At 43.3% G+C, this 15,580-nt stretch overlaps 1 protein-coding gene across 1 annotated transcript in view; it reads right to left on the bottom strand.

Annotated features, from left to right (window-relative positions):
• Nucleotides 1-13,757, bottom strand: part of ALX1 (ALX homeobox 1) — a 68,152-nt gene extending 54,395 nt beyond the window's left edge. Inside the window, exons 1-2 of the mRNA XM_069229626.1 lie at nucleotides 13,402-13,757; nucleotides 4,674-4,978 (exon numbers count right to left, since the gene is read on the bottom strand). Of these exons, the coding sequence (XP_069085727.1) occupies nucleotides 4,674-4,978; nucleotides 13,402-13,618 (522 nt within the window). The 5' untranslated portion in view covers nucleotides 13,619-13,757. The remainder of the gene's footprint in view (nucleotides 1-4,673; nucleotides 4,979-13,401) is intronic.
• Nucleotides 13,758-15,580: the final 1,823 nt, after the last annotated feature.

Raw genomic sequence — 15,580 nt, 5'->3', positions numbered from 1 at the left:
TGTGTGTGTGTGGGTGTGTGTGATCTTTTTAATTGAATGTTTGGTGCGTGCGTGTATATTTGAATGTTGATGAGTGTTGTTAATGGATGTGCGTGAGTGTGTGTGTGAAAGAATGAGTATGTGTGCTTCCCACCCGCCTCCTAAAACTGCCGGCCACCACTGATATTCAGGAATTGTAAATTTAATATTTGGAGCAGGATTCTAAGCACTTCAGAGAGGGTCAGCATGCAGAAGTAGCTGAACTGTCACAAACCATGTTTAGAAAACCGCTTGCTTGTAGTTTCACACCCTGGGATCACACGCAAAAATATTAATGGGAATGACAGAGTTTGAGTGACTTCCCACGATGGACATCAAAAGGGAATACTTCCAAATTTAATAGCGGTAAAAAGGAATATGTTTCCCACATGAAAGCTTTTTTCACCTGGGGAGAAAACAATTTAAATGGACAAATGTTTATTGTACCACTTACGTGAAAATTTGCATGAGTATATTTCGCGATTTAGACTTCTCCTGGAAAATTTTGACTGTTATGAGATTTGAACCGTTTGTAAATGCAATAAATGTCGAAAATTACCTCCAAATCGGCTTAATGTAGCTCTATGGGAGCAGATTTGCAACTTTTTGAAAACTCCCTTTCTGGACTAGACCCTGAGTGTAAATCTGCCACTGCATTCTTATATCCATCAAGCATTGCCTTACAGGAATATGTCTTGAACGTTGGTATCTGTTTTGGAAATTGTCTATACATATATTTAATTAAGTGTAAGGGAGCATCTGTGGAAAACAAAGCGCCCGTTAATTCATTTTCAAATGACTGCAAGGTCAATGTTCAACCCGAAATGAGCAAATATGTTTAACGTCATTATAACGTGGAATCATCTGCTTTAAAACCTGGCAGACAGGTTCTCCACTGAGCCCACCTTCCCTTGGTCCAAGTAGAGAGCCACCCGGGTGGGGCCCGCATCACAGTCTGGTGAATATCTCTTTATATAATTTCACATTTACATTTAAAAACGCTTTAGGAAATGTAACTTTAGGGCTTTGGGCTGAGGCTAACGAAAACACAAATGTAGTAATTCAAGAGTTATTTTACAGCAGTCTACTCTGATGATGTCGAATGCAAAACGAGAAGAAGGCTTCTATTTTCTGCACTGTGAATGTTTCATATTGTACAAAAGGGCATTGTGGTGTGTATCACTGACCACTTGGGCCCATATTTATACTTTTTTAGCGCTGCATTTGTGCCGCTTTTTGACGCAAAAACTGCGCAAACTTGCAAAATACAATTGTATTTTTCAAGTTTGCGCAGTTTTTGCGTCAAAAAATGACGCAAATGCTGCGCTATAAAAGTATAAATATGGGCCTAAGTATACTCCAGGCACATAACTGGTGATATCATAGAGATACTCATACTGGTGGTGATCCAAGAGGATGGACCAAGTAGCAGGTTTTTATTGTTTCATGTACACAATCATAACCCAGAAAGCCGGTCTGGGCCCCTCCTTCCATCAGACCGATTTGCATATGGTCAGTTCCCAATTCATAAAGGACTATGGTGTGAGAGATAGTGGTGGAATGTGGCACACTAAAATGTTTAATCAGGTAGCCTAGAATGCAAAGATGCAAGCATTCCCACCACAAATGTTTGGATTTTTTTTTGTATAGTACTTTATGTTCTCCCAGTGATCGTTACTCCCAACAAGTGACATTTGCGGCAAAGCCACAGCCATTTCTATTACCTTCCAGTAAGCACAATTGCCAAGTTATTTAATGATTCATTTTTGGCAGTATGCCGATATGACAAGTTTGGGGTCGGTGGTGGCATTCTGTATATGCCCGGGTTGGTGGCCAGAAAACATAATTGAACAACTTCAAAGTGATACATTTGTGGGTTTTCACAGAGTACCTTGAAGATAGTTCTCCACCTAGTAATCACTTATAGTTGCCCCTGATAAAGGCAGAAGTGAGCGGGTTTCCATAACTGGGGTGTAGAGAAAAGAAACTATATTTAATGAGTGTAGGCGGGCTGGTTTATTTGATGAAAATAAATATTTTACCTGTGGTAAAATAAAGTTGAAAAAAAAACGGGCTCTTTGTATTAAACTTCCAGAAGGCAACATTCACTCAAGGGTCATATCTACAAATGGTGAAGAAGGGGCAGAGTCTCTTGAGCCTGGGGTTATAAGGGGTCCTATGCCCCCAATTATGGATGTTGTTTACTACTCAGCATGGGGATTAGGGGCTCATCCTTTATCTATTCGCGCAGGAGCCCCCATTTCATCTTTACTACCGAAGAGATTCATATACGAAATACAAGTTAATTTACGGATTTTTATTTCAATGGACAAACTTTTTCTAAACCATCCGATGCTTTGTTTGTGTGTTATCTATTTATACCATTATGCTTGCATTTATTCTGTGCTATATGTAAAGGGCAGTTTTGCTGCATTCATATCAACGTTTCATAAATAGTAGGTGAGTAGTATATCATCACAATGTACCAATATCATTATTTCCTTTGTTAGCCATCAGAAAAATAACAAATAAAATGTGTAATGAAAGGAAAAACAACAATAAAATAAATGTGTATGTATCATGCAATTCACAGTGGGACTTCAGCTATGAATAACAAGCAAGCCAGTTGCTGCCCATTGACTGGGAATTAGATTGGGAGATTTGTTTTCACAAAGGACAATTATGAATCTGATATGGAAATCTCTAAAACCAGACATTCACCACATTGCATGCAATTTTCACGATACAATTGTTTTTGCAATCCAGGGTTTCACTATTTGGCAAATAGATTTAATTGTTTTAATGAAGCAATTTAGTTATATTGCAAAGTAATCATTTTCTTCTATGAATAGATTGATTCCCTTTTGTCCCAAATTGATCGTGCAGCTAATGCATTCGTATTTGAAACAAACACATTTCAACAATTTTCCTGAAATATATATTTTGTTGGGAAAAATGGAAGGTGGTTTGCATTCTGGGGCATTTGAATATTTTGGGGATTAAACTTGATATGCTAATTGGGAAATAAAAATAACTCAGACTTACTTATGAACAATGAATATCTAATATGCTTTCTGAGCATATCTTCAATATTAAGAAAGCTCAGTACTGCTTCCAAATATTCCTTGGATGGACCATGTACAGCTACTATTGAGCACCATAAAAGATTGTTGATTTTGGATTGTGAAATTTCCTTTGAACTTTAATCCAGTTTGGTGATTTGTTATGCCTTTCTAAAGACAATGGACAAAGGAAAGAATGAAGTATGTGATTGAAGTTGATCAGAAACAGGACGTAGAGGGTGAGAGAAGAAAGAGTATGGGCCACATCACAAAACATATTTTTGTCTGTGATTTTTAATGTTTCCGTTGTAAAAGCTAGCAGATGCATTTTATTTTGTCAGCACTAAATTGCATGGTGCTTTATGTAATCCCATTATCACACTTAACATTGTATTTTACATTGTTGCCGGTGGCATTTCAATAAATAACATTTTGCACAACAAAATCAAATATTGCTAGCTCTGAAATCTGACAAAATCTCATACCACAGATAAAAACTGTGTATGCAATATGCCCATCTGGGTTTAGAAAACAACAAGAAATTAGTTACAATAAAGGTAAAATTGTTATCATTGGTGTCAAAGAGAGAGAAAGAGAGAACTAAGCAACAAAGATACATAGTAAAAGAGTGGGTACATGCTTGCTATTGTTTAAATGATTTCACATAAAGCCCTCCCCTCTCACCTGATTATCTATATATATATATAATAATATGATTAACTTTATTGTTCAGTTAATTCAAACTTACAATGAAAAAATGGTAATAAAAAAAAATGCACAATTATCACATTGTTAAAAAAACACAAAAAAAGAAACACCATTCCCTGTACTTGCGTCCCTTAGTGGTGTTTTTCTTAAGATGTCCTCACTTTTGTTGCATGAAAGTGTCTAGCGTGTGTCAAGATAGAGTAAGAGGATGGAATTAGGATGGGGTACAACAGCTATCTGTACAGTGCCGAGCCCGTGTCCCTGTCAACGATGTGCACCTTAGACTGTTCTTACTTTTGTTGCATGAGAGGGCCTGGTGTGTGATCTCGCAACGGTAAGAGGGTAAGTGTGGACAGGGTGCAAGTAACTAACAGTAAGGGCCAGATGTCCAATGGACCACTGCCTACTCTGAAAAAATGAAACCAAATGGTTTCATTTTTTCTTTTGTATTGCAACTCGTTTTCCTTTAAGGAAAACGGGCTGCAATACAAAAAAAACTGCTTTATTAAAAAAGCAGTCACAGACATGGTGGTCTGCTGTCTCCAGCAGGCCACCATCCCTGTGAGTTCAGGGAATCACAAGGGGGTCGCAAATTGCGACCCCCTTGCGATTCGCAGATGGTGTCAGGGACACCATTCTGCATATGGGATTGCTACTCGCAAATTGCTACATCTGGCCCTAAGTTACTGCACTCATAATATCAGAGGCTAACTAGGTAAAGTTCTGACTGCAGTTGCAGGTGCCTCAATAAATAGGTAAAGTTGGCCAAAATGCTGTCAGTACATTTGAGGATGAGGTATGCACTGTTTTTGCAGATTGCATGGTAGATGGGCGAAGATGAGCAAAGTGCAGTCGTTTCATTAACAATAAAGTGCCCCCTCTCACCTGGACTCTGGCCTCGGTGAGCTCTGTCCTCAGCGCCAGCTGCTCTCGGACGTACACGTCGGGGTAGTGGGTCTTCTGGAAGACCTTCTCCAGCTCTTCCAGCTGCAGACTGGTGAAGGTGGTGCGGTGCCGCCTCTTCTTGCTGCTGGAGACGTTGCTGTCGCACTTGTCTCCCAGCTCTTCCAGGTCCCCCTTGTCCTGCAAGCCCTTCACGGGAGAGCCCCTCATGGTGCAACAGTTCTCCAAGGGCCGGCCCAGCTCGGTGTGCAGGGGCGGGCCTTCTGCTTTGGCAATACCATAATTCACTGCAAAAAGAGGGGGGGAAACGATCCCTTTTAACTGAGAGTTCCAAGACTTTTTTTACTGCATGACCTAATTCAAGTCATTACCACAGAGTATGTCTGGCAAGATCAATCTTAACTCTTATACATACTTCAGAATAGGTGAAAGTACAGAAATGTATAATTCGGCAAGAATACTTGTGTGAATGACATTATAACATTTTTGGAACGGGTGAAACATCCTGTATCTGCAGTGCACAAATGAAAAAAGCGCTTCGCCTTCACACTGAGAACATTTGGTCTGCTTTGTTCTTTAGCAATATAAATACATCCCTGGCAAGCAGAAACTTAACAAAAATACGGTCTGACTGAATGAAACCTCTGTAGATATTTAAAAACAACAAAGTGTTATGCAGCAACTGGAAGGAAACCAAAGGCTGAAGTAAAAAGTGTGGTCTATGGCACTTCAAGTAAGCCATTTTTCAGAAGGTATAGATGTGTTCTGCTTTGTGCTTGGCACTAGATGCTATGAGTTTGGAAACATTAGATAGATAGGCAGGTAGATAGATAGATAGATAGATAGATAGATAGATAGATAGATAGATAGATAGATAGATAGATAGATAGATAGATTTATTTCACAAGGTGTGCCTGTGTGCATCAGACCTGACAACTCACATGGTACCGCCGTGTGGCCCTTTCACATGGTCTCCAGGTGAACACCCTGTATCACACAGGGGCATAGAGGATGAGTTGGAAACCCTTTCACAGGGTGGGTTTCCAGCTCGTGTTTCAAGACTCTACACAGCCGATGTCAATTATGGGATGTGAAGCATCTTCATGGCCTATGCAGCTGAGTTAGAAGCTTTTGTTTTTTCTTTCAGTGGAGGGATTGGGAGACAGATAGAAGTGCCTGAGATTGTGCTCCACAGAAAGCCTTGCCCCCTCCAAGGCCCCACACCCTTCTTGCACACAGTGATTTCTTTTAAGTTGGCAGTTTGGGTGTTTGTTTTCACAAATCGTAATTTAGAGGTAAGTAAGAGTAGAATTTGCTACTTCATTTATTCTTATTACAGACCCTGTTGTCTCATTTGCCACCCATTACATTAAACCATTTTCATTACAGGTTATTTTTTAGAAGTTAGCCTTTAGCAATGTTAGTTGTAGAGGTTGGTGGTTTGAGCCTGTGATCAATCAGTATTTAACAAGATGCTGCATCCTCAGGTTACAATGGACCATCATCATTCACAAATATTGCCAATGAGCTTGTTGAAAACTACACTGCAGCTACTATCGTTTCTTTATCTCTTTGTGAAGGCAGGCTAACACCTTCTTGAAGCCGCAAGGGAGTTTGATTACCGGAAAAGACACAGGGCTAGATGTAACAAAGGTTTTACTCATTCTGTGTCTGTGGGAAAATGTGTTCGTACATATGGCCCATCCATCTTTAATGCCTAGGTCTATACCTAAAGAAAACAGATGTATGCATTTTTCCTAGTTAACAAAAGCCAAAGGTGTGTTTCAGCCGACTTTACCAGGGGTGGAAATTTCCTAGAGTAGCACACCTGTGTACGTGTTTCCTGTTCATAAGCAGGTCCTCCACGTAGCTTTCTACATATATACCAAGTCAACTGTCCTAGGTTATTCTGCTTTATGTGTGATAAAGAACATCTTGTCTTTGATGCTCAAATGTCCCTGGAAAAAATAAGCCTTCCCAAGACTTGCAGGTGAAAACTGCTGTTGTCATCGAAGGCCGCAATACATTCTGACTGCCGGCATGCCTTCAATGCATTGGTAACTTTGACAAAAATGCAAATACCTTATTCATATCGGGAATTTTTAAGGAATCAAAGTTATTACATATTATAGACGTTTCAGCTTAGATTCTGTCACCCTTCCCAAAGTTAACAAATCTTTTAAGGTTTCCTTCTAAGATCCCTTCACCCTACCCTTTATGGAGAACCATCATTTGTTTGTGAAATCAGTAAAAAGACACAGGAGAATATTTACAAGAATGTGGCGCATCGGTCCGATGTGCCACTTTTCTAGCCTCGCCCGTGCCCCACCTAACAACTCCATGGGTGTGCTGCATTTACAATACGGTGCACTATGGCGGTCGTTAGGACAATAGCGTCAACATTTTTTAACAATGTTGACACTAGTGCAGCAAAGCACAAGGCCCATTGATTAAAAAGAGTGAGTCATATTAATGCCTGCTGTGAGCATGCATTAAAAATAATAGAAAAAAATGGCACAGTGAAATGTAAATTTCGCTGCACAATTTTTTCAGGGCTCCCTGCATCGGAATACCCCCTCTTGCATACATTTTGCCTGGCGCAGGCATAATGTGGTGCAAGGGTTTACAAAGTGGTGCAATGAAAACATTGGGCCACTTTGTAAATATGACGTGGGAGAAAGGCCCTCTTAACATCACCTTAGTGTTGAAAAAAATGAATGTAGGGCGGCGCAATGTGGCGCTAGGGGCTTGTAAATATGTCTCATGGTGTTCAAACAGACGTTAATATAGCAATGGCTACCTAGAACATTATACTGGTCATTGTGCTCAAGCACTGCAGAAACATATTGCCTTAGATTCCACTCATCATGTGCTGGTAGTTGGAATTCTAGTAAATCCCAAACTCTGCTTTTACATGTTTTGTGGGGGAACCTGTCAGTGCATACGTTTAGCTTCCTTACTTCGTATAAAATGCAATCCGTTGTATGGTTGTGGCCTGTAGAAAAGAGATTTTGCCACTTTCTGCCAAAACCTTTACTCTACCTCGTTGAACATGTGAGGGGTAACCGTCCCAATCTGGTACATGAGGTAGGGAGACCACATGGGATGAGGTCACACCATCACACTATGTCGGCAGGGCAGAACTATTTCAGATGCCTGAAGCAGAATGTTGTGGTCGGCTTACTTTGGGCTTACCTATGGTTTGATTTTCAGAACTTCCATCCATTAATCTCTTGTGCAAGATCTTTAGTGACCATAGAACAGCATTCCTAGCAGCTGGAAGTTGCCTCTGCCCACTTTCCCCCAAGCTCCATCCTCACACAATATGTACAAGGGGCTTATTACAAGCAATTTACGAGGTGAAGCCTAAATCTTCAAGATTCACACTGCTGGCACGATTATATCCTTAAAGACATTACGAGCATTCTAGCATATGCTTCAACAAACTGCAGACGTACGTTAAGGGGTTTACTTTCCTGCCAGTGGGTTTCGCAAATACATCTTCAAAGGCGTCTTAACCTAAGGTTTTCTGTCAGACTTTCTTTTCTCTGTTTTCCTTAGCAAAGTGTATTACTCAGTCATTAACTTTCGGACATTCACATGTCTCTTCCTCCAACACACAGCTTTCTGACGTGCACCTGGATGCTGGCGACAGGACCACATAGTCGCTATAATTTGGGTGGGATGAAGAATGCGCAGCTTAGTCGTGTTGCAGATGCTGGCGTGAGAACAAGGACAACTTGTTGCCCAAAAACCCAACACAAAGAAATCCCTGTATTATACTTTCCAGTTTCTGTGCCTTGCTTCTCCTGTTCCACACTGTCCACACTGGCACATATTTTACTCAGTGCTTTATTTTGCATTCTATATTTTTACTGGCATTCTTTTTTCTTCTTTGCCTCAGGTTTCCCGTCTCTGTGGTCCTTTTTTTAATCCTTTGCATTTTTTAGGCACCGAGTGGTTAACATATCACACTGCACTTATTCTTTCAGCTGTTCCATGCTTGCCTGCATGGCGAATCGGATGCCCCTGGGCACACGCGATGACCTTTGCCCTGCTAGTGTGTGCTCTGGCTGTACCGTCTGCATGGCTGTCACTGCCCCTCCCTATGCGCAGTGGAACAAACACACCTTAATCGTGACCACACCGATGGAACACACTTGCCAGCTGCAGCACTGAATCTGCTCCCAGATGCCCACAAACCCTCTACTTCACTTGCGCAAGCATTAACTCAACAAAGATAGAGTCCGGCGTTTTGGCCTTTTAGCCTACCCAGGTCTCCAAAACACATGCCAGTTTCACAGGTTTTCAACACTGTGTTGACAATCGCTTTGTAATTCAATATGGGAGTTGTTTTTATTTCACAATTTCTGATGCTTCCTGCCTACCCTGTTAGTTCTTTGGACACGGGTTTTACTGACAGATGTCAAATGACGATCACTGCTGCTACCTGTAAACAGTCGTTGTTCGCGTCAAAGCGCTTTAAAAATTAAAAGGTGGAGATAGAGGTGTGACTAACAATTTGTCCTGTTATCGGTACTTGGCCTATTTTATAATCCATTGGGAATAATCCATTCAAATCCCACATGTCAAGTGAAATACTGAACTTGTGGTCGCAGATGTGGCACTTGCAGTGAATAAAAGAAAAGAGTGGAGATGGTGGACAGAGAGACCAAGTCCAAGGTCAGTGAATGGGTCAGCATTGGTGTCAACCGATCAGGTTTACGCCTTTGTAGACACTGATTGTGGCTGGCTTAACAAAACTGGGTGCCCGTGTGCAGGCAAATAGGGCTATATTCAAGCAAAGCAATGTACTATATCCCCAATCACTAGTACAGCACATGTACAAATACATTATTTCCGTCGCGTGGGAGATACAGATATTTAGAGATAGCTTTTATTGCAAGAAAAAAACGAGATGAAGCATCACTTCAAATAATACATGATTTTATTGTAGGCTTTTGGAAAGAGAATGAGTCTCTTTAATAGAAATGATGAAGTAATGACTAAGGACCTACTCTAATTAATTTGTTTCATTTGGCTAAAAAACAACAACACTCTACTGGCAGGGCAGCACACAAGTTGTCAACATTGTGTTGACAATCGCCTTGTTATTGAATATGTGCAGGACAGCACACAATTTAATATCTCTCTTTCTCTCTCTCTACATATATAAATATATATATATATATATATATATATATATATATATATATATACTCTCATACCTATATACAAACAGATTTTCATATTGATATCGGATATTGAAAACCAGAGACCTATATATAGACACAAAGACCACAGACACACAGATTACACGATCAGGTGGTATTTTATATCCAGCAATTGTTGAAAAATCCAGAATTCACTAGAATGGTGACCACGCTGGATGTAAAACCATTTATAAATATGTGTAAAAAAGCAAATATTTACAGAACTTATAAAAATAGCATAACGCATGTGCCTGACTATTAATAGCATTTTATTACGTCGTACGCACGAATTCTGGATCTTTCAACATATGAGAAGCCTAATTTTTGGTCAAAATGTAAAAATTAAAAATAAATAAACAGCTAGCACACAGATTGCGGCCCGTGGTGTCATCTCTGAATTTTGGTGACGTTTATAACTGGACATATAGATTGGCTCTTGTTTTGCACCAAGGCATTTGGTCCATAATTCGAGAGAATTATATTCATGCCGGTGTACTATTTTCTATAGCGGGGGGAATTACAGAATCTACTTGAATAATGGAGTTCAATCAATTGGAGGCCCTATTTTTTATATAACAATTGTAATAAAGTGCACATATTTTATGTCAAATGGTAAGCAAAATAATACATTTTCATGGTTTAACATTAGTTGAAAATTGCAATATAACTGAAATGTCTAATGTTTGTGAATAGTGGAATCAAATCACGAATGCTATCTTTTCAGTAATTTGTCGTCTTTAAAACCACCGCTGTGGTACAATGTTAACAAACATTTCACATAGGTAGAGACATCTATATGTAGATAGCTCGATAAACAGGTAACGAGTCGATGTTCAGTAACAAATAGTTTTTACTTGATCCAGTTGCTGACACTTAGAGTTTTAGAGGCGTACTTAACTGGTATGTAGAAAATACAGTTGTATTTCAGTTACATTTTGGGGCTGGTCCTTGATGTCTAATAAAACTGTGGGTTTTGGAAGAAACCTCAAAGTGTGTCCTACATCTATGGGCTAAAACCTTCGTTTTGCGACTGTGTCGGAATGAATAAGTAAGAGGGTAATATGTAGCAAAATGTTGCTGTTTTTTTTCTTCAGAACATTAGAAGAACTCGTTAATGTGTTCTAAGGGAAAGAACACTGAAATTAAATGGCGCATCAATCATATAGTACCAAAATTAACATTGTTCACGCTTAAGACAAAACGATCGTTTGTCTAATTAGTAAGTGTTTTAAAGGAGAACACAATTCCTAGGATGAATCCAACCTTAACACACCAAAAAATGCGTGTGCGCATGTTTGTTTACGTATTTTGCACAGGCTCTGTTTAAGTTGATAAACAACAGAATTGTTCACATTTCACTAGTCGTTTAGAACAGTTTTTTATGCCTTATTAAGCATATTGGAATTGAGAGTTTGGAGACATGGACTTTACATTAATCTGAGTGAGGAGTCTGCTCGGGCCCTGCTATGTCAAAGGTTTAGGTCTCGCGCGGCCCCGCTCCCTGTCAGTCTCCGCTCTGTCGCCTCGGTGTCCGTCCGCGCCGCGGCGTTCTGCGGCTCAAAAAAGTTCCTGTGGTGCAAGCAGCGGCCTGAAGCCGTGGCTTAACTCCTGACCAACACTGGACACTGTGCCAGCTGGCACACGAGTCTGAAGAGCTCACTAGTGCACAAATCTCCTGAAAAAAGAGCCTTGTTTTAAATATAGCTCCTCTGCTCTACAGCAGCCTCGGGATCAGTGCCGCGTTAACTGGCCCTCTGAGAAGTTGGGGCAATTTGTTGCTAAAGCGCCCCAAGCTGACGTACACATATAAGGGCCAAAAGCACATGTAAGGACATTCTGAGGCTGAGAACAATAAAGCACCGCAGCCGCTCTCGGGGTTTAAAGCTGAAGCCACAATGGAGGTCTTGTCCGACGAGGTGACGACGGAGTACAAAGCAGCCCTTAAGCGCCTGCCTCGGGGCAACAAACAAAAAATAACCGCTATAAACTCACAGTTACAGCCGCCCTACATATTGTTGGGCGAAATTCCTCCTTCTCTCTAGGGGTGTTTGCGGCCTAGTCGTCCATCGGTATCCGTGGGCTTGTGATACTTCTTTGGACGTGTTTAGCTCCTTACATTGGCTGGCTTTCCGAACAAGAGTTCGAACCCCTGCAGGGCCAAGTCAGCTATCTATTCTTTACAGGTCAGTAAATTGAGTACTACTAAATCTAAAGTACTATTAAATTGGGTGAACGTAGCATCTGATATTTACCCCGTGGTTTGGCGCGGAAAAATTGTGGTATGAAGGGTAAATTATTACTATTATTATAATATTGAATTGTTTTGTCCAGTAACATGTTACACCGCATACGCCTAAATAGAGTCAACATAAGCGCTTTCTAACTCGAACCCTGGTAGCTGATTAAAAAGAGGAAAATAAAAAAATAAACTCCATGTAAAATAATAATATATTGCCACAATATATTGCCATCAAATAGAGACAAATCAAAAGCTGTATCCCAATGTTGTATCATTCCAGCTATCACATGAGGTTTTAATTACCATTTTCGCAACTTTAACATTTTTTTAACCTGGGGCTTCCTTTTCAGGAAATTCTCCGACAAAAACACTGGATCATTTATATAGAACTGTTAAAATCTAAGTATTTCTGGTGCGAAGATGAAAGAGGCACGAGGAAAGTGGCTGCTTCTCCTCACGTTCTGACACTTCTGAATGACGTGCATTTATTTTGTCGCTGACACAAATGACATTTGTTTAAGTGTAACACGCTCCCTTCGTCTGACTCCACGATCTGAAATAACACTTTCTGAGGTGAATGGGAGGGCGGTGTTTATCAAGTCTGAGCGGACTTGTCACCAAAACCATCACCGCTAGATGAGCGCACTGCTGATGTGAACAGAGCTTCAGATCAAGCGAATGTTATCAAATGTGCAAAATATGTGTCTAGTGTCAGCAAGCTGGAAAAAACAATCAAATGCACCGGAGGTCATTTTAGTACATTCGCTTGTAAATGAGAAAGAAAATTGGGTGCGCCCGTTTTTAAAGGCGGGTGCGGGATTTATCAGGAGTAAACAGAAAACAAATTTGCAGGGAGGAAGAAAATGAAAATATAACGAAGAGAGGAAAGTGCACAAAAGCGGAATAAGTGAAAGTTGCTGTTGGGTGGGTTTGGGGGGGGGGGGTAGTGTAGTTATACCAGCAGCACACCCTACAGGCATGAGCAGAGACATGAAAATCTATCAAAGACTGGAAGTTTCGCATGCTTCGGGGATTTACGGGCGGGATGTCCTGCCACCTTCAACTGGCACTGCCCCTAGGAATGGGCACCCAGGGGTATGAGCCTAAATCGAGTCACGGAAAGTAGTCTTACCTTGTGAGGGTGGTGCCGTCACAGAGGTATGAACAATACAGGGAGATGCGGAGGGTACACAGACCTTGGGGAGGGTGCCCCGTGCCCCACCCCCCTCTAAGACCCAGGGCCCGGTGGGTCACTCACCGTCCTGGCAGGGGGACGCCCGGTCCAGCCGCACGTGCTGCTCGGCCCTGGGCAGCCCGCTGAAGGGCGGCCCGCACTTGCCCCCGGGGCCCTTGCCGCTGTAATAGGCCTCGCCGTCCAGCGTCTCCATGACGTGCTCCAGGCCGCCCGAGCCCAGGAAGAACTCGCTGCCTTTAGTCTGGCTCTTCAGGGCAAACTTCTCGCTGAGGAAATCCATAATCACTTAATGAGGCGGCCGAGGGGGGCTCCGAGCTGCCGGGAGGAGGAGAAGGGGGAGGCCGTGCTCTGCTCGGGGCTGCTGCTCGGAAGAGTCTTTTAAACGTCTCTTGTCTTAAATGGAGGGACAAGAAGGGGGCTTTATATCTTGAGGCTTCACAGGATGGGACTGAGACCGCCCACCCTCCTGAATATGAAGCGAGGCAGCTAAACTCCACCCAGGCTTCCTACCCGAGGCCTACTAGACCCGAGCCAGGCCCACTGTGGAGGCTGCAGGACTGCCCAGTCCACACAGAGCCAGAAGCATTGCCCAACCCACTGCAAAACCAACAGAATGCCCTTCACCAGTGGAACCAGCATGGCTAACTAGCCACCGCAAAGCCAGAGAATAACCGGCTGTGGCGCCAGCAGAGGGTCCAGCCTATTGCATCTCCAGCTCACTGGCAAACACACTGCAGAACCGGCAGAATGCCGACCACTGACGGGACCAACCAGTGCTACTGCCCAGCTCACTTCAAAGCCATCAGAATGCCGACCACTGACGGGACCAACCAGTCTACTGCCCAGCTCACTTCAAAGCCATCAGAATGCCGACCACTGAGGGCACCAACCAGTGCTACTGCCCAGTTCACTTCAAAGCCATCAGAATGCCAACAAGAGTGTGGAGCCCGCAGCTTTCCTGCCCAGCACACAGCAAAGCAAGCGAAGTAAAATACACCACTCACCGTGGAGCCTGCAGCGTTACTGCCCCGCACACTGAAGAACCAGCGGGGTACCCACATCCACACTGCATAACCGCCACACCCTGGAGCCAGCAGCGTTACTGTCCCACACATTGTAGAACCAGCCGGATACACACATCCACACTGCAGAACCAGCGGGATACCCACACAGCATAACCAGCAGGAGAGCCACCAGGCTGTGGAGCCAGAAGCACTACTGCCCTGCACACTGTAGAACCAGCGGGATACCCACACCCACACTGCAGAACCAGCCGGATACCCACACTGCATAACCAGCAGGATAGCCACCACACTCTGGAGCCAGCAGCGTTACTGCCCAGCACACTGCAGAACCAGCCGGATACCCACACTGCAGAACCAGCCGGATACCCACACTGCATAACCAGCAGGATAGCCACCACACTCTGGAGCCAGCAGCGTTTCTTCCCCACACACTACAGGACCAGCCGGATACCCACATCCACGCTCCATGGCCAGCAGGATAGCCACCAGGCTGTGGAGCCAGAAGCACTACTGCCCTGCACACTGTAGAACCAGCGGGATACCCACACCCACAGTGCATAACCAGCAGGATAGCCACACACTCTGGAGCCAGCAGCGTTACTGCCCTGCACACTGTAGAACCAGCCGGATACCCACACTGCAGAACCAGCCGGATACCCACATCCACACTGCATAACCAGCAGGATAGCCACCACACCTTGGAGCCAGCAGCGTTACTGCCCTGCACACTGTAGAACCAGCGGGATACCCACACTGCAGAACCAACCGGATACCCACACTGCAGAACCAGCCGGATACCCACACTGCAGAACCAGCCGGATACCCACATCCACACTGCATAACCAGCAGGATAGCCACCACACTCTGGAGTCAGCAGCGTTACTGCCCTGCACACTGTAGAACCAGCGGGATACCCACACTGCAGAACCAGCAGGATAGCCACCACACCTTGGAGCCAGCAGCGTTACTACCCAGCACACTGCAGAACCAGCAGGAGAGCCGCCACACTCTGGAGCCAGCAGCGTTTCTTCCCCACACACTACAGGACCAGCCGGATACCCACACCCACACTGCATAACCAGCAGGAGAGCCACCACACCTTGGAGCCAGCAGCGTTACTGCCCTGCACACTGTAGAACCAGCGGGATACCCACACTACAGGACCAGCCGGATACCCACATCCACACTGAGGAGCCAGAAGCTTTTCTGTCCAGCAA

Source organism: Pleurodeles waltl, chromosome 4_1 (genome assembly GCF_031143425.1).
Source record: "Pleurodeles waltl isolate 20211129_DDA chromosome 4_1, aPleWal1.hap1.20221129, whole genome shotgun sequence".
NCBI classification, from domain to species: Eukaryota; Metazoa; Chordata; class Amphibia; order Caudata; family Salamandridae; genus Pleurodeles; species Pleurodeles waltl.
This window is presented reverse-complemented; position numbering and strand designations above follow the sequence as displayed.